Below are 24,910 nucleotides of genomic sequence, written 5' to 3' on the forward strand. Positions count from 1 at the left end.
CTATAAGTCTTGCTGCAATGTAACAGGGATTGAGTGTGGTCACAGCTGGATGACTGTGGACAGTTTTAGTCTCCGTACCTGAGGAAACATGTACTTACCTTAGAGGGAGCAATGAAGGTTCACGGAATTGATTCTTGGGATGAAAGGGTTTTCCAATATGCGGAAGGATTGAGTTGGATGGATCAATATTGTTTGAAGTTTAGAAGAATAACAGGTTTCTTATTGAAACATGTACAATTCTCAGAGATCGTGACAGGGTAGTTGCTGAGACTCGTCCAGAACGAGGGGGTCACAGAATCAGGATAAGGGGTTGTCCATTTAAGACTGAGATGAGGAGAAATTCCTTCCCTCAGAGAGAGTTGTGAATCTTTGGGATTCTCTCTCTCGGTGAGATGTCAGTGAGTATATTCCACACAGAGATCGATATATTCCTGAGTACAAAGAGAATGAAGGGATAGGATGGAAAAGTGGATCGGTGCTGATGATCAGACAGGATCTTACTGAATGGTCACATGTCCTACTCCGGAACCTATTCTGATATTCTCATTCCTGATGCCACCACCTGGAGGTTCCCTTCCAGTCACTCACCATCCCGACTGGGAAACATATCGGCCGTTCCTTCACTGTCACTGGGTCAGAATCCTGGAACTCCCTCCCTAACAGCACTGTGGGTGTACCTACACCATCTTCTCAAGGGCAATTAGGGATGGGTAACGAGGGCTCAGCCAGCGACATCCACATCCCAGACAGGAGAGAAAACATTCTTTCTGCTCATTCACTGGATCAGTAATCATCACTCCAGGTGTCAGTCCCGTCTTCAAATAAAACATTTATTCAAGGGAGGAAACAAAATAAAGATTCACAATGAATTGTTCGAGAGCTGGGCACAGTTACCACAATTCAGGAGATTTTGCTTCATTCTATACCAGCCCAGTGTTTCTGGGTCCCATTATATTCAGAGAGGGACAGTGGGATGGGTGGAGAATCTGAGTTAAATTTACAGAATAAACAATACAGAAACACACTCACCCCCTGACAGCACACAGCAGAGAATCAGGACAACATGAGCTGTTCAGACAGTGAATCAGGCTTCTCACTAAAACTCCGACCTCCCAAAACGTGTCCCACTGTGTTACCCAGTGAGCAGTGTGAGTGGGTCAGGGTGATTACAAGGATTAACGATGGGGTAGAGTTTCTCGGTGAATGTGTCAGTGAAGGTGTACAGGTGAGACATGTCCTCAGCATCGTAAAATGACACCTGTCCTCCCTCATAATCCAGGTAAATTCCCAACTTCCGGGGTTTCACTTTCCGCTGGGAGATGACATCTGGGATTTTCAATGATTTGCAGTCAGGAGACCGGGCAATGACCCAGAATCCATTCTCAGGTGAAGGAATGATCTTTCCTTTCCTGTTGACAGACTCTCTGCAGACACCCACAATCCAGTAAGGCTTGTTTCCAAGACCCACCTCCCAGTAGTGTCTCCCTGATGTGAAACTCTGGGAGCTCAAAACATACAAGTATTCATTAAATCTTCCCGGATGATCAGGGAGATCTTGCTCCTCATTTCCGTGCCTCACACTAGTCAGATCCTGGGAAATGATGAGTTTGTTGTGTGCCGTCTCTGGGTCCAGGGTGAGAGATGCTGGAACTGGAAGAGAACATAATTGGGAAGCTGTTACTGTGAGAAAAACAGGAGTGAATGCCGAGACGTGTACAGACGGTGAGGGGACATCACCACTTTCCTCAGCCCAGGAACTGTGGAAGCTGAGAGACAGGGGGCCGGAATCTCCGTTTCCCCGATGCCGAAACCACGGCACGCGCCGGTTTGCCGTGGGTCACGGTGCTCCGCCCCCTCCAAATCAGCGTCACCGAGACCTGCGCCCGCGCATTCGCCACCCAGTTTGAATATAATTATCGGGCCCACCTGCGATGTTCTGCCTCCGATGGGCCGAGTTCCCGACGATGCGGCCACGCGTGGTCTCAGCGTTCGCGAGCCTGGCGTGGCGGCTGCGGAGAGAGAGTGGGCATGCGGACAGTGTCCAGCGCCACCATACTGCGCCGAGAGCCGGGCCGTTGGCCGGGGGGGGCTTCTGCCAGGGCTGGGGGGAGGGGGGCTTCTGTCAGGGCTGGGGGGGGACATGAAAGGGGCTGTGGTGTCGGGGTGGACGGGCTCATGGTCCAGGACAACCGGTGTCATCGTTTCTGTGCGATCGGTGCGTGTGCGTGTGGGGGGTGTAGGCGTCCGCGCAGCTGCAGCTTGTCAGCCCTGCGCGTGTCCAGCGCGGACCCGCCGATTCTCCCACCATTTTCCGCGTGTTCCACGGATGTTTCACGCAATGCCGGTGCTAGCCCCTCACCGGTAACGGAATCGGTGCGTGTGCGCAACCGATGTTTCCGTCGTCAAAGACCGTGGATCGTGGTGTCAGCATTTAAGATGCAGGAACGGAGAATCCAGCCCAGGAGATCTGAAGAAACGTCTCCCCATTCCCTCAGCTCCATTCACTCGGCTCAGATCAGCATCAATTCACTGGGAATAAAGATCTCTCTCCAGTACAAGACCTCGGTTAAGACAAGTTGTAGGAAGTCGGTCATCGCCCTGAACTCAATCTACTGGAATCTGACACTGGTTGTCCCCTGTTGATAATTTCAGCCCCCCCAGTGCTCACTGATCCTCATCAGCTTTGAACCCAGCAATGCCTCAAACTTGAAATTCTTACTGTCCACACCCTATCTCTGACACCTCCTCCAGCCCTCCAACCCCCTCCGAGATCTCAGTCAGGACAAGGGGGTGAGCTCTCATCCTCCAGCCCTACAACCCTCTCTGAGATCTCAGTCAGGACCAGTGGGTGAGTTCTCTTCCTCCTCTTCAAACTCCTGGATCATTGACCTCCAGCTGAGAAGGGGTAAAGTCTCACCTGAAAGAGGCTCCTCCAACACTGCAGCACTTCCTCAGTACTGCGCTGGGATTGCCAGTCTGCACTTTCTGCTCCAGATTCTGGAATGGGACAGAAATCTACAGCTGTCTGACTCAGTGATGGGGTAACACAGACAACCAGCTACATTCCCACTGGGAATTCCATTCACAGTCGGAAGGAGTGATCCCAGTGGAAAATTCACATCTAAATGACGGAGAAGTTACTTCAGTTATCCCAATACACGCTTTTGTTCTTTAACCTCTTTGCTGTTCCCTGGTCTCTATGGCAACAGGGACCCTAACAGACAGAAACCTAGAAAATGTAGAGAATAACGAGGACAGTAGCAACATGGATATGGAATGGGGTGAATGACAGTTGTTGGTTGTTCAGACTGGACATAGATATACATTAGTGTTCACAGGGGTCAGTGTTCACACACTGACTCTTCCTGGTGTAAATTAATGACCTAAACCTTGATGTACAGAACATCAGTTCACAATTAGCGGGTGACAGGACAAGTTGAGAGAGTGGTTAATAAGAATGCAGCATCTTAGACTTTATTAACGCAGAATAGAGAGACAAAGCAGAGAGGTTACGTTATATCTGTATTAAACACTGGTTAATTCTAATAATAATAATCTTTATTGTCACAAGTAGGCTTACATTAACACTGCAATGAAGTTACTGTGAAAATCCCCCCAGTCGCCACATTCCGGCGCCTGTTCAGGTACACAGAGGGAGAATTCAGAATGTCCAAATTACCTAACAGGGAGAATTCAGAATGTCCAAATTACCTAACAGGGAGAATTCAGAATGTCCAAATTACCTAACAGCATGTCTTTCGGGACTTGTGGGAGGAAACCGGAGCACCCGGAGGAAACCCACGCACTTGAGGGAGGATGTGAGGGTATTAGAGAGCGTGGAGGAAACATTCACCACAGTGATTCCTGGGAGGAGGAACTCCAGTTACGGACACAGATTAGTGAAGCTGAGGTGATTCCACTGGGAGACGAGAACCAGAATTTAAACTGTTGACAAAAGTGGCCACATTATCGTGAGAAAAAAGCTTTTCACACAGCGACTGTTTACAATCAGTAATGAACTGTGGTGGAATCAGATTCAATCACAGCTTTCAAACGGAATTGAATCAGTAACTGAAGAGGAAAAATCTGCAGAGCTACAGGGCGGCACAGTGGTTAGCACTGCTGCCTCACAGCTCCAGGGTCCCGGGTTCAATTCCGGCCTTGGGTGACTGGCTGTGTAGCGTTTGCACTTTCTCCCCACGTTTACATGGGTTTCCTCCGGGTGCTCCAGTTTCCTCCCACAAAAGATGTGCAGGTTAGGTGGTCCTGCTTAGTATCCCTTAGTATCCAAAAGGTTAGGTGAGGTTATTGGGTTTCGGGGATAGGGTGGAGGCGTGGGCCTAAATAGGGTGTTCTTTCCAAGGGCCGGTGCAGACTCGATGGGCTGAATGGCCTCCTTCTGCACTGTAAATTGTATGAAATTCTATGAAAAGGTGAAGGAATGGTTCTGGGTGAGTTGATCTTCCAGTGAGCTCGCAGGAACTCAATGAACCAGAACTCACTGATGTGTTGGGTACTCTGGATCTGTGGAGACTACGATTACCTTAGCAGTAACATCGACAGGCTACCAACACTTGTAATAGTACAACTTTATTTTATTTAACTAAGAGCTGTTAAACATACTTGCACTGTGGGTGGACACTATGTTAGATTGACTGAAGACCTATGCCTAACCTGACCAGCCTATACTGCTAGCACATGGTGGATGTTTGTGTTACTGACTGCGGGCTCTGTCTGTCTCAGAGGCTGCATCCCGAATGAGCGGGAAAACTAGTGCCCTCTGTCTTTATAGTGACCGTGCCCTAACTGGTGATTGGCTGCTGTGTTGTGTGTGTTGATTGGTCTTGCAGTGTGTCAGTCAGTGTGTGTCTCTGCACCAGCATATACTGATGTGTATATTATGACAATCACCTCCTGTTTTGGAAACATTCTGGGATTCACAGAAAGAGGCAATTCCACATCAACCTGTGAGATTCGGCGGAAAAAGGATTTTCCAGCCCAATCCCGTTTTCCAGTTCCTGCTCCTTAACCCTGTCGGTTACTGCACTTCCAGTACAGATCTGATTACTTTATAATGGTTATGAGGGTTTCCGCCTCTATCAACCTAACACCTTTAAACCTCCTCCTGCTTACCCTGTATCTGCTCTCCCTAATCATGGACCCCGAGCCAATGGAAATCGAGGCTTCCTCTCCACTCTATCTGGACACTCCTCATTTTATACACGTCAATTAAATCTTGCCTCAGCCTCCTCTCATCCAATGAAAACAACCCCAATCCATCCAATCATAACTCAGAACTCAAGTTCTTTGATCCATCCAACACCCTCATTAATCTCCTCGGTAACTTCTCCAGCATATTGACCAGAAAGATACAAAGTACTCTAGTTGTAGACTAACTAGTGTTTAATAAAGTTCCTACATTACCTCTCTGCTCCTATTTTCTATTCCTCGGTCAGTAGAGGAAAATAGCCGGTGTATTATCGTCACAACTTTATCCACCTGTCCTGAATCTGTGGACATAAATTCAAAGCTCCCTCTGTTCCTCCACAACTCTCACTATCTTCTTGTTTATTGTCAATTCACTTGCCAGATCTTCCCCCTCCCAATACATTAACCTCACACTTCTCTGATCCGAATTCCATTTATTACAAGACAAAGTTCTGAGGAAGAGACAGAAGGTGAAGTCTGCCTAGGTTGGGAGTTCCTGGGCGGGATTCTCACCCCCACCCCCGGCCGGATGGGGAGAATCGCACCACGCCGCCCCGACCCCCGCACGTGATTCTCCCACCCCCCGAAACAAGCGCCGCGCGAATCGCGCCGGGCCGCTCAGAGAATCGCCGCAAATGGCGAGCGCCGATTCTCCGGCTGGGTGGGCAGAGCGGCCCCGTGTAAGAGGCCTAGTCCCACCAGCGCCGTCCACATCTGGTCGCTGCCAGCGGGTACTTGTCGCAAAGACTTGGGGGGACGGCCTGTTGAGGGGGGGTGGGGGCTCCGTGGGGTCTGGCCCACGATCGGGTCTCACCGATCGACGGGCCGGCCTCTCCCCCCACCGGGCCTACTTCCTTGCGCGACCGGCCCCAGAACCCCGGTGCCATGTTGGTGAGGGTCCGGAGCGCTCCGCGAGGCACCTGCGCCACTGCGCATATCATCATCGGCGCTGGCGCAACTGCACATGCGCGGATCCAGTGGCGCCCAGTTCATGCCGGGATCTGCGGCTGGAGTGTCGCAAACCACTCCAGCGCCGTGCTGGCCCCCTGTAGGGGCCAGAATTCGACGTGGGAGCGGCCTGTTCACGCGACGGCATTTGCAACGGCGTGGACTCTCTGCCTCCATTTTGGAGAATCCCACCCCGTTGTTATTGGTCACAGAAGGAGACATAATGTAGTCATGGTGATTGGTATATGGAGTGAGGGGAAGTGTATCCGTCTTGACAACGGGGCATGTGGGGACCAATCGGCGCTCTGTGCGGAGATCTGGCAATGTCCCTTAGAAATGACAGAATATCGTTAAATGTTTTCTTATAACCTGGGGAAAGAAAAATACCCAACAATATACAGAGAATAACACTTGGGGTCATCCAGTGTTGGGGAAAAGCCAGAAGGGAAAAGGGAGGGATAAACATAAAACAATCATGATCACCAGAGAAAAAGTATCTGGAAAACTAATGGGATTTAAGGCAACTTGTCCCCTGGACCTGATGTCCTGCATCCCAGGATTTTAAAGGAGGGGCTGGAGAGAAAGTGGATGCATTGGTTGTAATCTTTGCAAATTCCTGAGATTACTGATCAATGATGGGGATACAACTATTTATGATCAATATTCCTGATTGGATGAAGAAACCGAATATACTGGAGCTAAATTGTCTGATGACACAAAGTTTGGTCGGGAAGTTGTGAGGAGGATACAAAGGTTCTGTGGAGGGATATAGACCGGTTAAGTGCGAGGACAAAGATTTAGCAGATGGAGTATAAAGTGAGAAAATGGGAGGTTGTCAACATTGGCAGGAATAGAAAAGCAGCAAATTATTTCAATAGAAAGAGACGGCAGAATGCTGCAGTACAGAGGGATCTGGGGGACCTTGACCATGAATCACTAAAAGTTAGTATCCAGGTACAGCAAGGAATGGGGAAAACAAATGGAATGTTGGCCTTTATTGGAAAAGGGATGGAGTGTAGAGTAGGGAAGATGTGCTGCAACTGTACAGGGGATTGGTGAGACTGCAGCTTGAGTACTGTGCTCAGATCTGATCCCCTTACATCAGGAGGGAGAGACTCTCATTGGACACAGTTCAGAGAAGATTCACTGGGCTGATTCCTGGTGAAGGGATTGTTTTATGAGGAAAAGGTTGAGCAGGTTGGTCTGTACTCATTGGAGTTTAGAAGAATAAGAGGTTATCTTATTGAAACATGCAGAATATTGAGGGAGTTCCTTCGTCAGGGTAGATACTGGGAGGATGTTTGATCTCTGGGGTAAGCGAGGTGTTGGTGACACAGCATCAAATGAAGGGGCCTCTACTCAAGACAGAGATGAGAAGGAATTCCTTCTCGGAGAGGGTTATTAGTCTTTGGAATTCTCTACCACAGAGACCAGCAGAGGCTGGGCCATTGATTCATGACCGAGTTCGATAGATTGTTGATCAAAAAGGAGGTTAAGGGTCATCTGGGACAGGCAGGAAAGTGGAGTAAAGGCCACAATTCGATCAGACATGATCTTATCAAAAATCAGAGCAGGTTCACTGGGCTGGACTGCTCCTGTTCTTATTCCTTCTGATCTTATGATCATTTCATCAGTGTGTCAAACCTCATTAATCACGTGGATAACAGCAGGGAGACGGTAATATACAGAGAATGATACCTGGAGAAATCGCTGCTCTCATTTCCCTCCACACTTTGATGCATTTGACTGGTTCACCAGCGATATCCACAGGTAACTGAGTGGAGACAGTTCCAGGCTTGTGAAACTCCATCTGACTCCTGTAAAAACAGGTCTGGAAATCAGTGTGTGTTAGAGAGACAGGAGTGATCGCATCACAAAACTGTTTCTTGAAACCTGCTTACCTCATCAACAGGTCCTGAATATCCTGAGGGGAAAGAAACAGAATAGATATGATCGAGTCAGATTAAAGAGTTCTTGTTGTTGTAAATCTCGATTTGAAATTATGAAGAGGGACAGAATTGAGAGACCAAGATTTCAGTTGGAAAATAACTTTTACTTTTTCCTTTCATTCCCTCTCTGAGCTCATCCTGGTCATCAGACCCACCTCCTGTCCCCTCCATCCTCTTCCCAAAAACTACTGATCTCCCAAACTCCCCTGCTGGTCCCCATGTTAGCTGGGATTGTCTCTCCTTTAAATCTACATCTTCACCCCTCTCACCTCCTCATTATTCTCGATCAGTCTGCAGCCTTTGACACGGTCGATCACACCATCCTCCTCCACCGCCTCTCCACTGTTGTCCAGCTGGGTGTTCTGCCCGCACCAGTTCCCACTCTTATCTCTCTAACCGTAGCCCCCATCACCCCTGTGGTCGGTGAACTACATTGGCTCACGGTTCAACAACGTATTGATGTTGAAAATTCTCATCCTTGTTTTCAAATTCCTCCATGGCCTCACTCCTCCCTATCTCTGTAATCTCCTCCAGCTCCACAACCCTCCGAGACATCCTCTAATTTGTGTCTCTTGTCCACCCCCGATATTAATCCCAACACTATTGTTGGCTGAGACTTCATTTGAATCCAGCGTTCGCAGGATCAGGAACAGCAAACCCACAACTCAATAAAGATCTACCGACTCCACTTTAACAACGCATCTTAACCCCGTCCTCAGTAGAACTCCATCTGCAGCAGTGTAAACGTCTCCAGTTCCCAGCCCAGCTCTCTCTGAGTCCAATCATCAATCAGTGCCGTGGTTACACTGAGTATAGGAATCACACTGAGATTCTCTCACCTCATTTCCCATTGGAGCCTTACTGACAGCAGAAAGAAACAATCACCCAACCAATCAGACTGAGGCCTTGCCAAATCCCAGCGGTTAAAGGTCAGAGTGCCCGCCCTCAGTCTCTGGAATGTTTCACTGGACAAGACAAAAAGATTTTGTACCTTGAGGAACTCTGGGGCCTCTTGTACCCCCAGCCTCGATTTTAGATCTCTTATTGCTCCTTCAAGAGAAGACAATTCATCCATGGTTTTGGTTAAATTCTGCTCCATTTCCTCTATTATTTTATTGCTTCTTGTCTCCAACTCTGCTTTCAGCAGCTCCTCCTTCTCAAACAGGAACTTGTGCATCTTTTCAAATTCACTGTTGATTTCATTTCTCAGTCTGTCAACTTCAGCCTGGAACAGGTTGAATACAGAACGGAATAAAAAACGTTTATAATCCCAGTGACCCTGGGATAAAAATTGATATCCAGCAAGGATAACAAATAATAACAGCTCACTGCCTGCTGAACAGTTTGATGGAACTTTGGCTGTGTGGGAGTGAGTTACAAACATGTTTCAGTGATTCCAATAGTTTATCATTAAATAATAGACATCAAGGACTGAGTCACCGAGTGGAATCTAATCGCGGAATGCAGATGGTTTATATATAGAATAATGGATACCTGGGAGTGAGTTACAGACTGGAATCTAATCAAGGGGTTCAGATGGTTTATATATAGAATAATGGATACCTGGGAGTGAGTTACAGACTGGAATCTAATCGAGGGGTTCAGATGGTTTATATATAGAATAATGGATTCCTGGGAGTGAGTTACAGACTGGAATCTAATCGAGGGGTTCAGATGGTTTATATATAGAATAATGGAAACCTGGGAGTGAGTTACAGACTGGAATCTAATCGAGAGGTTCAGCTGGTTTATATATAGAATAATGGATACACGGAAGTGAGTTACAGACAAGATTTATTTAATCAATTGATGGGATTGGTTTGAGAGAGAAAATAAGACATTTTCACACTGTCATAATAATCTGCAATTTGCAGACGCTCCCTTATCTTGCAGTTTGGGGAGCAGCCCACAGTGTACTTTGGAGCAGCAGCATTTTATTCAGTAAAACTCTCTCTCTGACTGTGTGAGAAGCTCACTCACTCTCAATATCAAACACAGGGAAGTTTACACAAAGCCTAAAGGACACTCTCCTACCTTCATGTGTAAAATCCCATCCTCGCGTTCTCTTTTACTGTGGAGACTGAGGTCCATTTGCTTCTGCAGAGTTTCCAATGATGTTTCTAACTTGTTCTGAGACAGAAAGGACACAAAGGGGTTTGTCAAAGGAAACAATCATTGTCACATTCTGGAGGAGTTTGCTGTTTTAAATCGAGTGAGACTAGTGAGGTAGAGAAGGAGATATTCTCAGGATTGACACTCAATAAACAAAGTAGAAGCTGTGGGTTAATTCTGTTTATTGCAATTATCCTCCTCCAGGTTAATTCCCCTCCTCAATCAATCCTTTCCTCGTTCAAACCCTCTCTTTACATTCCTCTCCCCTTCCCTACCCCTTTCTCTCCTGCCCTCTCTTCCCCTTCCCACATTCGACAAACACTCTCTCTCTCTATTACTTACACCCTATCCCTCTTCCCCATCTACCTGTGTCAGTAACAGTGATCCAGTACCTTGTATATCTGGGCTGCCTCCTTTATTGGGATCACACTGTGCGTCTTATGAGCTCTGGACATCCCACACACCACACAGATCGCTTTGTGTTCATCTTCACAGAAGAGTTTCAGCTTCTCTTCGTGTTCCTGACAGTAAAACTCCTCCTGTGGCTGTGTCACCTTCACCTTCAGCTCTCTGAACTTCTCCACGATGTTAATCAGGGTGAGAGCGGGCCTGACATTCCTCTGGATGAAGACCTGTCGACACTGGGGGCAGGAAACATCGCCCGGGACCTTCTGCCAACTCTGAGAGATGCAGGAGCTGCAGAAATGATGTCCACATTCCAGAGACACCGGCTGGGTGAATATCTCCAGACAGATGGGACAGGTTAGTTCCTGTGTGAGATCTGGAGACGCCATCCCAGTGCTCAGTCTCTCTCTCCTTCCCTGTTCCAGCTCTGTCACTTTCAATTCCTGTTCAGGGCTGCACTTCCTGGATTTCACTTCACGTGATCAGTGACACACTCAGTGTCAGGAACTTTGGAATTAAATCAAACTTACCCCTTTATTGTGTCTGGAGCCCCTCCCTCATCCCTGAGCCCCTCCTTATTCTCTCTCCAACCTGTCCCCATCTGACCCTCATTCTTACAAAAAACATCTTTTTGAAAATGTCCACCCCCATCTCCAACCTCCCCCTTGTTCCCCAAATTCCTGGAGAGTCTTTCTCTCTCCCAAATCCGGGCCCATCTTTCCCCCCTCATTCCTGCCTGAACCTCTCCGATCAGCTTCTGGACAGGAAGATGGAAAGTTGGTGTCGAGTTTGTGTAACTGGAGTGAAGAGGAACAACGCTGTGTTGGAGCTGCTCATTTCTCAGATGCTGCACATTCTCTGCCTGTGGGGAGAAGCGTCTCGAACAACAGATTCAGTCTCAATGTTGTCTGATTCACGCTGCTGTCGGGTCCCTTTGGATGTTTCACTGCATTGAAGGTGCTATATAAATGTAATTTGTTGTTGCCTCTGACTGAATCAAAGTGTTTGTGCTGGAAACTGTCCTGAGGGGGGGTCTTCAGTCCCAGTCAGAGACCCTGACACACACCCTCACACAGACAGACACACACGCAAATACACACACAGACCCAGACACACATAGACACACACAGACAGGCACACACATATACACACACTCTCAGAGAGACACACACACTCAGATAGACAGACAGACACCCACAGAGACATACTCACACACAAAGACACACCCTACCTAGGCAGAGCTTCCATTTACTGGAGGGTGATGAAGGGACAGGCTCCGTCAGTCACTAGATCACATTTACACATCAGGAACTGGGACATCGACTGCACAATAACATCTTTAAATTCCTGTTCACCTCCAACTCCATCCGCTTGTTAATCTTCTGTTAGTTTGAACAAATCGTGAAGCTGATTCTGCTATTGCCTCACCCACAGTTAGTGATCATCTCACAAGACATGTCACTGAGACAGTGATGCTCATTAAAGGATATTCGACTGGGGTGGCTGCACTCAATGGGAGACAGTGAATCAGCCTCTTGTTGAACATTCTGGACAATATCCCTTTCCATTGAATCCCACTGGGAGTCACTGTGAGTACATCGAGCCCGGATTTAAAATATTGCTTCACCTGAAACAAGGGCCTCGTCTCCATCCCCAAACCCAGTCAGAGTGAGTCCAGCCCTGAGCTGGTGGGCAAGGACACACTCCCTCTATTTGAACCGCGTCCCCTGCCCTGTTCTCAGTGAACGGCAGTGACCTCCTCATTCTAATCACTCTCTGGATAAAGATGTTTCTCCTGAATTCCCGATTGGATTTCCCAGTGACTCCCATATCTGAGGGGATTCTGATCCCCACACGGTGGGGATCGTCGGTGGCCACGTTTGAGGAATTGTCCGTCGCGCGGGGGGGAATGTGTAAAATGGAAACATTTGTACAGATTGTAACATTGTGTGCTGGGGAGGATGTTCCCCAGGTTGCTGATGTTTTTGTATTATTTAATTTATTTGGAATAAAATACATTAAACAAACTTTTCCTACTTCATGGATACACAAATCCTTCTGTCTCCCAATATTTATCAGTCTCTCATCTTTTAAAGATATCCTGAGATCCTCATGTCAAAGTGGATAATTTTACAGAACATGTTGGGTATTGAGCCCCTCCAGCCTGTTCCACCATTCAGTCAGCTCATAGCTGATCTGTATCTGAACCATTTACTCACCTTGGTTTTATAACCTTTGTGTGAAGAAGCGCTTCCTGAAATCCCCCCTTGATCTCTCTCATCCTGACCCACACTTTCCCCCTGTTGGCTGGAAGGGCTTGACATGGAGCAGCGCCGCCATCTGCTGGCAGTACTGTGAATGACCACTTGCACAGTCAGCTGCCTTTCAGTTGGAGATCATTGAGTGAGGCCATAATAAATATAAGAATAATAATCTTTATTATTGTCACAAGTCGGCTTACATTAACACTGCAATGAAGTTACTGTGAAAAGCCCCTTATCGCCACATTCCGGCGCCTGTTCGGGTACACAGAGGGAGAATTCAGAATGTACAAATTACCTAACAGCACATCTTTCGGGGCTTGTAGGAGGAAACCGGAGCACCCGGAGGAAACCCACACAGACACAGGGAGAACCTGTGGATCCACACAGACAGTGGCCCAAGTAGGGAATCGCTCCAGGGACCCTGGAGCTGTGTAGCAACAGTGCTAACCACTGTGCTACAGTGCTGCCCACTATTCTCTATATGAACCATCTGAACCCCTCGATTAGATTCCAGTCTGTGACTCACTCCCGGGTATCCATTATTCTATATATAAACCATCTGAACCCCTCGATTAGATTCCAGTCTGTAACTCACTCCCAGGTATCCATTATTCTATAAAAAAACCATCTGAACCCCTCGATTAGATTCCAGTCTGTGACTCACTCCCGGGTATCCATTATTCTATATATAAACCATCTGAACCCCTCGATTAGATTCCAGTCTGTAACTCACTCCCAGGTATCCATCATTCTATATATAAACGATCTGAACCCCTCGATTTGATTCCAGTCTGTAACTCACTCCCAGGTATCCATCATTCTATATATAAACCATCTGAACCCCTCGATTTGATTCCAGTCTGTGACTCACTCCCGGGTATCCATTATTCCATATATAAATCACCTGAACCCCTCGATTAGATTCCAGTCTGTAACTCACTTCCAGATATCCATTATTCGATATATAAACCACCTAAACCCCTCGATTAGATTCCAGTGTGTAACTCACTCCCAGGTATCTATTATTCTATATATAAACCATCTGAATCCCTCAATTAGATTCCAGTCTGTAACTCACTCCCAGGTATCCATTATTCTATATATAAACCATCTGAACTCCTCGATTAGATTCCAGTCTGTAACTCACTCCCAGGTATCCATTATTCTATATATAAACCATCTGAACCCCTCGATTAGATTCCAGTCTGTAACTCAGTCCCAGGTATCCATTATTCTATATATAAACCATCTGAACCCCTCGATTAGATTCCAGTCTGTAACTCACCCCCAGGTATCCATTATTCTATATATAAACCATCTGAACCCCTCGATTAGATTCCAGTCTGTAACTCACTCCCAGGTATCCATTATTCTATCTCTAAACCATCTGAACCCCTCGATTAGATTCCTGTCTGTAACTCACCCCCAGGCATCCATTATTCTATATATAAACCATCTGAACCCCTCGATTAGATTACAGTCTGTAACTCACTCCCAGGTATCCATTATTCTATATATAAACCATCTGAACCCCTCGATTAGATTCCAGTCTGTAACTCACTCCCAGGTATCCATTATTCTATATATAAACCATCTGAACCCCTCGATTAGATTCCAGTCTGTAACTCACTCCCAGGTATCCATTATTCTATATATAAACCATCTCTACCCCTCGATTAGATTCCAGTCTGTAACTCACTGTATCCCATCCCACCTTTAACTGTATCAAACTCAGTCTCGCACAAGAGGTCAAATTCACCCCACCCAGCACCTCACTCTCCACCTAATCTCTCCCCCAACTCCTCCTCCCATTTCTCCTGAATCCTCACCATGTGCATTTCCCCTGCTCCCCCAGCCACCCGTATATGTCCCCAATCCTACCCTCCTCCTCCATGTCCGGAAGCAGCAGCCGTTTCAATGGGACATACTTTGGCAGCCTGGGGAACCCTTTACACACCATCCGTGCAAAGTCACTCACTTGTAGATACCTAAAATCACTCCCCTCGGGAGCTCTCCCCTCTCCCACAGCTCTTCCAGACTGGCAAACCTCTCCTCCAAATATAAATCCTTGGCCCTCATCAAACCCACCTCTCTCCACCTCCTGTACATGCCATCCGTCTCCCCCGATTTGAATCCGTGGTTCACACACAACAATGTTAGCACCGACATCCCCTCCGTCCGAAACTGTCTCCTCAGCTGGTTCCACACCCTAACCGTGGACTGTACAACCGGGCTCTCCATATATCTCCTCGGTGACAACGGTAGTGCCACCGTTACCATGGCCCTGAAGCTGGGCCCCCTACAGGACTCCTCCTCCACCCTAACCAATTCCGGCCTCTCTCCCTCCCACTATCACCTCACTTTCTCCACATTCACCACCCAATAAAAGTTAACAAGCAGATACAGTGAACTATTAGGAAGGTAAATGGTATCTTAGCCTTTATTACAACGGGGCTGAAGTATAAGACTATAAGTCTTGCTGCAATGTAACAGGGATTGAGTGTGGTCACAGCTGGATGACTGTGGACAGTTTTAGTCTCCGTACCTGAGGAAACATGTACTTACCTTAGAGGGAGCAATGAAGGTTCACGGAATTGATTCTTGGGATGAAAGGGTTTTCCAATATGAGGAAGGATTGAGTTGGATGGATCAATATTGTTTGAAGTTTAGAAGAATAACAGGTTTCTTATTGAAACATGTACAATTCTCAGAGATCGTGACAGGGTAGTTGCTGAGACTCGTCCAGAACGAGGGGGTCACAGAATCAGGATAAGGGGTTGTCCATTTAAGACTGAGATGAGGAGAAATTCCTTCCCTCAGAGAGAGTTGTGAATCTTTGGAATTCTCTCTCTCGGTGAGATGTCAGTGAGTATATTCCACACAGAGATCGACATATTCCCGAGTGCAAAGAGAATGAAGGGATAGGATGGGAAAGTGGAGTCGGTGTTGATGATCAGACAGGATCTTACTGAATGATCACATGTCCTACTCCGGAACCTATTCTGATATTCTCATTCCTGATACTACCACCTGGAGGTTCCCTTCCAGTCACTCACCATCCCGACTGGGAAACATATCGGCCGTTCCTTCACTGTCACTGGGTCAGAATCCTGGAACTCCCTCCCTAACAGCACTGTGGGTGTACCTACACCACCTTCTCAAGGGCAATTAGGGATGGGCAACGAGGGCTCAGCCAGCGACATCCACATCCCAGACAGGAGAGAAAACATTCTTTCTGCTCATTCACTGGATCAATAATCATCACACCAGGTGTCAGTCCCGTCTTCAAATAAAATATTTATTCAAGGGAGGAAACAAAATAAAGATTCACAATGAATTGTTCGAGAGCTGGGCACAGTTACCATAATTCAGGAGATTTTGCTTCATTCTATACCAGTCCAGTGTTTCTGGGTCCCATTATATTCAGAGAGGGACAGTGGGATGGGTGGAGAATCTGAGTTAAATTTACAGAATAAACAATACAGAAACACACTCACCCCCTGACAGCACACAGCAGAGAATCAGGACAACATGAGCTGTTCAGACAGTGAATCAGGCTTCTCACGAAAACTCCGACCTCCCAAAACGTGTCCCACTGTGTTAGCCAGTGAGCAGTGTGAGTGGGTCAGGGTGATTACAAGGACTAAAGATGGGGTAGAGTTTCTCGGTGAATGTGTCAGTGAAGGTGTACAGGTGAGACATGTCCTCAGCATCGTAAAATGACACCTGTCCTCCCTCATAATCCAGGTAAATTCCCAACTTCCGGGGTTTCACTTTCAGCTGGGAGATGACATCCGGGATTTTCAATGATTTGCAGTCAGGATACCGGGCGATGACCCCGAATCCATTCTCAGTTGAAGGAATGATCTTTCCTTTCCTGTTGACAGACTCGCTGCAGACACCCACAACCCAGTAAGGCTTGTGTCCAAGACCCACCTCCCAGTAGTGTCTCCCTGATGTGAAACTCTGGGAGCTCAAAACATACAAGTGTTTATTAAATCTTCCCAGATGATCAGGTCGAGCTTGCTTCTCATTTCCGAACTTCACACTAGTCAGATCCTGGGAAATGATGAGTCGGTTGTTTGCCGTCTCCGGGTCCAGGGTGAGAGGTGCTGGAACTGGAAGAGAACATGATTGGGAAGCTGTTACTGTGAGAAAAACAGGAGTGAATGACGAGACGTGTACAGACGGTGATGGGACATCACCACTTTCCTCAGCCCAGGAACTGTGGAAGCTCAGGGACAGAGGACGGGATTCTCTCAGCCCGGGGCCAGGCCGGAGAATCCCCGGGAGCGGTGCGAATCGCGCCACGCCCCCCTGACGCCGGCACGCGATTCTCTGCTGAGCGGCGCTGGCGTGGTTGGCTCGGCATCGGTCGCGAGCCGCTCTATGCGGCAGGCCCGCCGATTCTCGGGCCGGGAGGGGCCGAGCGGCCGTCGTGGAAACGCCGAGTCCCACCGGCGCCGCCCACACCGGCTCTCAGCCGGCCGGAACGCAGCGTTGAAGGGCGACGGCCTGCGGGGGAGGGGGCCCAGAGTGTGTGAAGACATTTCTCCCCATTCCTTCAGCTCCATTCACTCAGCACAGATCAGCATCAATTCACTGAGAATAAACATCTCTCTCCAGGACAAGACCTTGGTTAAGACAAGTTGACCCTCATCTGCTTCTGACCCAGGACAGAGGCAGGAGGGAAAAAGGGAGGGAGGAACTTAAAATCAATCATGGTCACCAAAGAGAAAGTATCTGGAAAACTATTGGGATGAAAGGCAACTTGTCCCCTGGACCTGATGTCCTGCAACCCAGGATTTTAAAGCAGTGGTTTTGGAGAAAGTGGATGCATTGGTTGTAATCTTTCCAAATTCCCCCCATTCTGGAAAAGTCCCAGCGGTTTGGAAATGTTCCAAAAAAGGAGGGAGACAAAGCAGGAAGATTTGGGCCAAATCTGTTATTTGGAAACTCTTGATGCCATTGTGAAGGAGGGAGTCACAAGACATTTAGAAAATCTTCATACAATCAGGCGGAGTCCACACGGTTTTGTTAAATGAAGATTGTTTTTGAGACATTTATCAGAGCTTTCTGAGTATGGGACCAGCAGGGTAGATAAAGGTGAACCAGTAGATGTTGTGTATTTGGATTTCCAAACGACATGTCCTCATGTAAAATATTACTGCACAATATAAGAGTTCATGGTGTTGGATAGAGGATTGGCAAACTACCTGGCATAGCCAATATAAATGGTTCATTTTCAGGTTGGCAAACTGTGACTAGTGGAGTGACACACGGATCAGTGATGGGGACACAATTGTTTCTGATCTATATTAGTGATTGGATGAAGAGACCAAATCTGGAGCCAAATTTACTGATGACAGAAAGTTTGGTTGGGAAGTTGTGAGGAGGATACAAAGCATCTGCGGAGGGATATAGACCGGTTAAGTGAGTGGACAAAGATTTAGCAGATGGAGTATAATGTAGGAAAATGTGAGGTGGTCCACCTTGGCAGAAAGAATAGAAAATCAGCAAATGATTTGAAATGAAGATGAAATGAAAATGAAATGAAAATCGCTTATTGTCACAAGTAGGCTTCAAATGAAGTTTCTGTGAAAAGCCCCTAGTCGCCACATTCCTGCGCCTGTTCGGGGAGGCTGTTACGGGAACCGAACCGTGCTGCTGGCCTGCCTTGGTCTGCTTTCAAAACCAGCGATTTAGCCCTGTGCTAAACAGTCCCTTCAACAGAAAGAGACGGCAGAATGCTGCAGTACAGCGGGATCTGGGGGACCTTGTACATCAATCACTAAAAGTTAGTGTCCAGGTACAGCAAGGAATGAGGAAGGCGAATGGAATGTTGGCCTTTATTGGAAAAGGGATGGAGTGTAGAGTAGGGAAGACTTGCTACAACTTTACAGGGGATTGGTGAGACTGCAGCTTGAGTACTGTGTTCAGATCTGATCTCCTTACATCAGGAGGGAGAGACTCTCATTGGACACAGTTCAGAGAAGATTCACTGGGCTGATTCCTGGGATGAAGGGATTGCCTTATGTGGAAAGGTTGAACAGGTTGGTCTGTACTCACTGGAGTTTAGAAGAATAAAAGGTTATCTTATTGAAACATAACATTCTGAGGGATTCCTTCGTCAGGGTAGATGCTGGGAGGATGTTTGATCTCTGGGGTAAGCGAGGTGTAGGCGACACAGCATCAAATGAAGGGGCCTCTATTTAAGACAGAGATGTTGCTATTTACAGCACAGAAGGATGCCATTCGGCCCATCATGTCCGTACCAGCTCCCAAAAGAGCGGCCCAGCTAGTCCCATTCTCCAGCCCTGTCTCCGTGGTCCCCTAAATTCGGCACATTCAAATATATATCCAGCTCTCTTTTGAAACCTCCTGTGGAATCCGCCTCCACCACTCTCCCATGTACCACATTCCAATTCCCAACAACTCTCTGAGTACATCATTATCATGTAATTTACAGAGCAGAAGGAGGCCATTCAGCCCATCGAGTCTGCACCGGTTCTTGGAAAGAGCACCCTACCCAAGGTCAACACCGCCACCCTATCCCCATAACCCAGTAGCCCCACGGGCAATTTTGGACACTAAGGGCAATTTATCATGGCCAATCCACCTAACCCGCACATCTTTGGACTGTGGGAGGAAACCGGAGCACCCGGAGGAAACCCACGCACACACGGGGAGGATGTGCAGACTCCGCACAGACAGTGACCCAAGCCAGAATCGAACCTGGGACCCTGGAGCTGTGAAGCAATTGTGCTATCCACAAGGCTACCGTGCTGCCCCATGAGTAAAGAAGTTTCTCCTCACCTCACTCCTAGCTCTCTTGCTGGCCATCTTGAAATTGTGACTCCTAGTCACTGACTTACCAACCAGTGGAAACAGAGTCTCCTTGTCAAAACTGTTGATAATTTTGAACACCTCAATAAGGTCACTTCTTAATCTTCTCTGCTCTGGAGAACAAGCCCAATTTTCCCCAATATTTCCTTGTATCTAAAATTCCTCACTGCTGGTATCATCCTAGTAAATCTCCTTTGCACTCTCTCAAGGGCTTTAACATCTTTCCTTAAATAATGTGCCCAGAACTGAACACAATACTCGACCAATGATTTGTAGTGGTGTAGCATCACATCTTTGCTTTTATACTCTGTGCCTCTATTTATAAACCCAAGGATCCATTTAGCCTTCTTAACAACTCTTTCAACTTGCCAGGCCCCCTTTAGAGAGAATTATGCACTTGAATCCTGAGGTCCCTCTGCTCCTGTACTCCCCTCAAAGTTGTACCATTGAGCCTATATTGTCTCCCCATGATTCTTCTACTAAAATGCATTACCTCACATTTCACTGCATTGAAATTCATCTGCCAGGTATCTACCCATTGGCCAACTTGTCAATGTCCCTCTGAAGTCGCCCAGCGTCATCGTCACAATTCGGTATTCTCCCGAGCTTAGTGTCATCTACAAATTTAGAGATTTTACCCTCAACACGCAACTCTAAATCATTTATATCAATCGTAAAAAGCAAGTGTCCCAACACTGAGCCCTGGGGAACACCACTTGCAACTCGTCTCCAGTCTGAGAAATGGCCATCTATACCTACCCTCTGTCTCCTATCTTTTAACCAATTTCCAATCCATGCAGCCCAGGACCCTTCAATCCCAAACATTTTTAATCTGCTAACCAACCTGCCATGTGGCACTGTATCAAATGCTTTCTCAAAGTACAAATATACAACATCCACAGCACTACCCTCATCCACTACCTGTGTCACCTTGTCAAATAACTCAATTACATTTGGTAGACATGGCCTGCCCTTGACAAAGCCATGAGGACTGGCTAATATTAATTAATTTTTCTCGAAGTGCATATTTTTCTCATCTCATATTATCGCCTCTATCAGTTTTCCCACTGCTGATGTCAAACTGACAGGTCTGTACTTTCCTGGGTTAACCTTTGCCCCTTTCTGAAACAACGGCATCACATTTGCAATCCTCCAGGACTATTCCTGTGTTAGATGAGGAATTCCATCTCGGAGAGGGTTATTAGTCTTTGGAATTCTCTACCACAGAGACCAGCAGAGGCTGGGCCATTGATTCATGACCGAGTTCGATAGATTGTTGATCAACAAGGGGGTTAAGGGTCATCTGGGACAGGCAGGAAAGTGGAGTAAAGGCCACAATTCGATCAGACATGATCTTATCAAAAATCAGAGCAGGTTCACTGGGCTGGACCACTCCTGTTCTTATTCCTTCTGATCTTATGATCATTTCATCAGTGTGTCAAACCTCATTAATCACGTGGATAACAGCAGGGAGACGGTAATATACAGAGAATGATACCTGGAGAAATCACTGCCCTCATTTCCCTCCACACTTTGATGTATTTGACTGGTTCACCAGCGATATCCGCAGGTAACTGAGTGGAGACAGTTCCAGGCTTGTGAAACACCATCTGACTCCTGCAAAAACAGGTCTGGAAATCAGTGTGTGTTAGAGAGACAGCAGTGATCACATCACAAAACTGTTTCTTTAAACCTGCTTACCTCATCAACAGGTCCTGAATATCCTGAGGGGAAAGAAACAGAATAGATATGATCGAGTCAGATTAAAGAGTTCTAGTTGATGTAAATCCCGAGTAGAAATCTACATTTTCACCCCTCTCGCCTCCTCATTATTCTCGATCAGTCTGCAACCTTTGACACGGTCGATCACACCATCCTCCTCCACCGCCTCTCCACTGTTGTCCAGCTCGGTGTTCTGCCCGCACCAGTTCCCACTCTTATCTCTCTAACCGTAGCCCCCATCACCCCTGTGGTTGGTGAACTACATTGGCTCCCGGTTCAACAACGTATTGATGTTGAAAATTCTCATCCTTGTTTTCAAATTCCTCCATGGCCTCACTCCTCCCTATCTCTGTAATCTCCTCCAGCTCCACAACCCTCCGAGACATCCTCTAATTTGTGTCTCTTGTCCATCCCCGATATTAATCCCAACACGATTGCTGGCTGAGGCTTCATTTGAATCCAGCGTTCGCAGGATCAGGAACAGCAAAACCCACAACTCAATAAAGATCTAACAACTCCACTTTAACAATGCATCTTAACCCCGTCCTCAGTAGAACTCCATGGGTAGCAGTGTAAACGTCTCCAGTTCCCAGCCCAGCTCTCTCTGAGTCCAATCATCAATCAGTTCCGTGGTTACACTGAGTATCGGAATCACACTGAGATTATCTCACCTCATTCCCCATTGGACCCTTACTGACAGCAGAAAGAAACAATCACCCAACCAATCAGACTGAGGCCTTACCCAATCCCAGAGGTTAAAGGTCAGAGTGCCCGCCCTCAGTCTCTGGAATGTTTCACTGGACAAGACAAAGAGATTTTGTACCTTGAGGAACTCTGGGGCCTCTTGTACCCCCAGCCTCGATTTTAGATCTCTTATTGCTCCTTCAAGAGAAGACATTTCAGCCATGGTTTTGTTTAAATTCTGCTCCATTTCCTCGAACACTTTATTGCTTTTTCTCTCCAACTCTGCTTTCAGCAGCTCCTCCTTCTCAAACAGGAACTTGTGCATCTTTTCAAATTCACTGTTGATTTCATTTCTCAGTCTGTCAACTTCAGCCTGGAACAGATTGAATACAGAACAGAATAAGCAACGTTTATAATCCCAGTTTCCCGGTCTCTGTCCACTGGGATAGAGGAAAACAATTTGCATCCAGTATGACTAACAAATAATAACAGCTCACTACCGGCTCAATAATTTGATGGAATATTGGGTCTGTGGGAGTGAGTTACAAATAAACATTATAAAGTGATTCCAATGGTTAATCCTAAATAAGAATCATCAAGGTGTGAATTACAGACTGGAATTTAATCGAGGGGTTCAGATGGTTTATATATAGAATAATGGATACCTGGGAGTGAGTTATAGACTGGAATCTAATCGAGGGGTTCAGATGGTTTATATATAGAATAATGGATACCTGGGAGTGAGTTACAGACTGGAATCTAATCGAGGGGTTCAGATGGTTTATATATAGAATAATGGATACCTGGGTGTGAGTTACAGACTGGAATCTAATCGAGGGGTTCAGATGGTTTAGAAAAGAATAATGGATACCTGGGAGTGAATTACAGACTGGAATCTAATCGAGGGGTTCAGATGGTTGCTATATAGAATAATGGATACCTGGGAGTGACTTACGGAATGGAATCTAATCGAGGGGTTCAGATGGTTTATACATAGAATAATGGATACCTGGGAGTGAGTTACAGACTGGAATCTAATCGAGGGGTTCAGATGGTTTATATATAGAATAATGGATACCTGGGAGTGAGTTACAGACTGGAATCTAATCGAGGGGTTCAGATGGTTGATATATAGAATAATGGATACCTGGGAGTGAGTTACAGACTGGAATCTAATCGAGGGGTTCAGATGGTTGATATATAGAATAATGGAAACCTGGGAGTGACTTACGGAATGGAATCTAATCGAGGGGTTCAGATGGTTTATATCTTGATAAAGGATGCCGGGGAGTGAGTTACAGTCTGGAATCTAATCGAGGGGTTCAGTTGGTTTATATATAGAATAATGGATGCCGGGGAGTGAGTTACAGACTGGAATCTAATCAAGGGGTTCAGATGGTTTATATATAGTATAATGGATACCTGGGAGTGAGTTACAGACAAGATTTATTTAATCAATTGATGTGATTGATTAGGAGAGAAAATAAGACATTTTCACATTGTCATAATAATCTGCAATTTGCAGACGCTCCCTTATCTTGCAGTTCGGGGAGCAGCTCGCAGTGTACTTTGGAGCAGCAGCATTTTATTCAGTAAAACTCTCTCTCTGACTGTGTGAGAAGCTCACTCACTCTCAATAACAAACACAGGGAAGTTTACACAAAGCCTAAAGGCCAGTCTCCTACCTTCATGTGTAAAATCCCATCCTCTCGTTCTCTTTTACTGTGGAGACTGAGGTCCATTTGCTTCTGCAGAGTTTCCAATGATGTTTCTAACTTGTTCTGAGACAGAAAGGACACAAAGGGGTTTGTCAAAGGAAACAATCATTGTCACATTCTGGAGGAGTTTGCTGTTTTAAATAGAGTGAGACTAGTGAGGTAGAGAAGGAGATATTCTCAGGATTGACACTCACAAGTAGAAGCTGTGGGTTAATTCTGTTTGTTACAATTATCCTCCTCCAGGTTAATTCCCCTCCTCAATCAATCCTTTCCTCGTTCCAACACTCTCCTATTTACATTCCTCTCCCCTTCCCTACCCCTTTCTCTCCTGCCCTCTCTTCCCCTTCCCACATTCGACAAACACTCTCTCTCTCTATTACTTACACCCTGTCCCTCTTCCCCATCTACCTGTGTCAGTAGCAGTGATCCAGTACCTTGTATATCTGGGCTGCCTCCTTTATTGGGATCACACTGTGCGTCTTATGAGCTCTGGACATCCCACACACCACACAGATCGCTTTGTGTTCATCTTCACAGAAGAGTTTCAGCTTCTCTTCGTGTTCCTGACAGTAAAACTCCTCCTGTGGCTGTGTCACCTTCACCTTCAGCTCTCTGAACTTCTCCACGATGTTAATCAGGGTCAGAGCAGGCCTGACGTTGCTCTGGGTGAAGACCTGTCGACACTGGGGGCAGGAAACATCGCCCGGGACCTTCTGCCAACTCTGAGAGATGCAGGAGCTGCAGAAATGATGTCCACATTCCAGAGTCACCGGCTGGGTGAATATCTCCAGACAGATGGGACAGGTTAGTTCCTGTGTGAGATCTGGAGACGCCATCCCAGTGCTCAGAGTCTCTCTCTCCTTCCCTGTTCAAGCTCTTTCGCTTTCAATTCCTGTTCAGGGCTGCACTTCCTGGATTTCACTTCAACTGATCAGTGACACATCTCAGTGTCAGGAACTTTGGAATTAAATCAAACTGACCCCTTTATTGTGTCTGAAGCCTTTTTCACTTTTATAAAGTCAGCTTTATAACATTATTTCTCTTCTCTCTCGCT

At 46.7% G+C, this 24,910-nt stretch overlaps 2 protein-coding genes across 2 annotated transcripts; both read right to left on the reverse strand.

The window, feature by feature from the left end:
• Positions 1-816: 816 nt before the first annotated feature.
• Positions 817-11,011, reverse strand: LOC140389120 (zinc-binding protein A33-like). Its single transcript, XM_072473276.1, has 6 exons — positions 10,610-11,011; positions 10,140-10,235; positions 9,097-9,330; positions 8,058-8,080; positions 7,855-7,973; positions 817-1,650 (listed from the first exon to the last, which is right to left on the reverse strand). The coding sequence occupies exons 1-6, from the start codon at positions 11,009-11,011 to the stop codon at positions 1,133-1,135; spliced, it is 1,392 nt and encodes a 463-aa protein (XP_072329377.1). The 3' UTR covers positions 817-1,132.
• Positions 11,012-16,290: 5,279 nt separating this feature from the next.
• LOC140389121 (zinc-binding protein A33-like) lies at positions 16,291-24,692 on the reverse strand. The gene is made up of 6 exons (XM_072473277.1): positions 24,291-24,692; positions 23,824-23,919; positions 22,278-22,511; positions 21,434-21,456; positions 21,231-21,349; positions 16,291-17,004 (listed from the first exon to the last, which is right to left on the reverse strand). Exons 1-6 carry the CDS (start codon positions 24,690-24,692, stop codon positions 16,487-16,489), a joined length of 1,392 nt encoding a protein of 463 aa, XP_072329378.1. The 3' UTR covers positions 16,291-16,486.
• Between the last annotated feature and the right edge of the window lie 218 nt (positions 24,693-24,910).

Source organism: Scyliorhinus torazame, chromosome 14 (genome assembly GCF_047496885.1).
Source record: "Scyliorhinus torazame isolate Kashiwa2021f chromosome 14, sScyTor2.1, whole genome shotgun sequence".
NCBI lineage: Eukaryota > Metazoa > Chordata > Chondrichthyes > Carcharhiniformes > Scyliorhinidae > Scyliorhinus > Scyliorhinus torazame.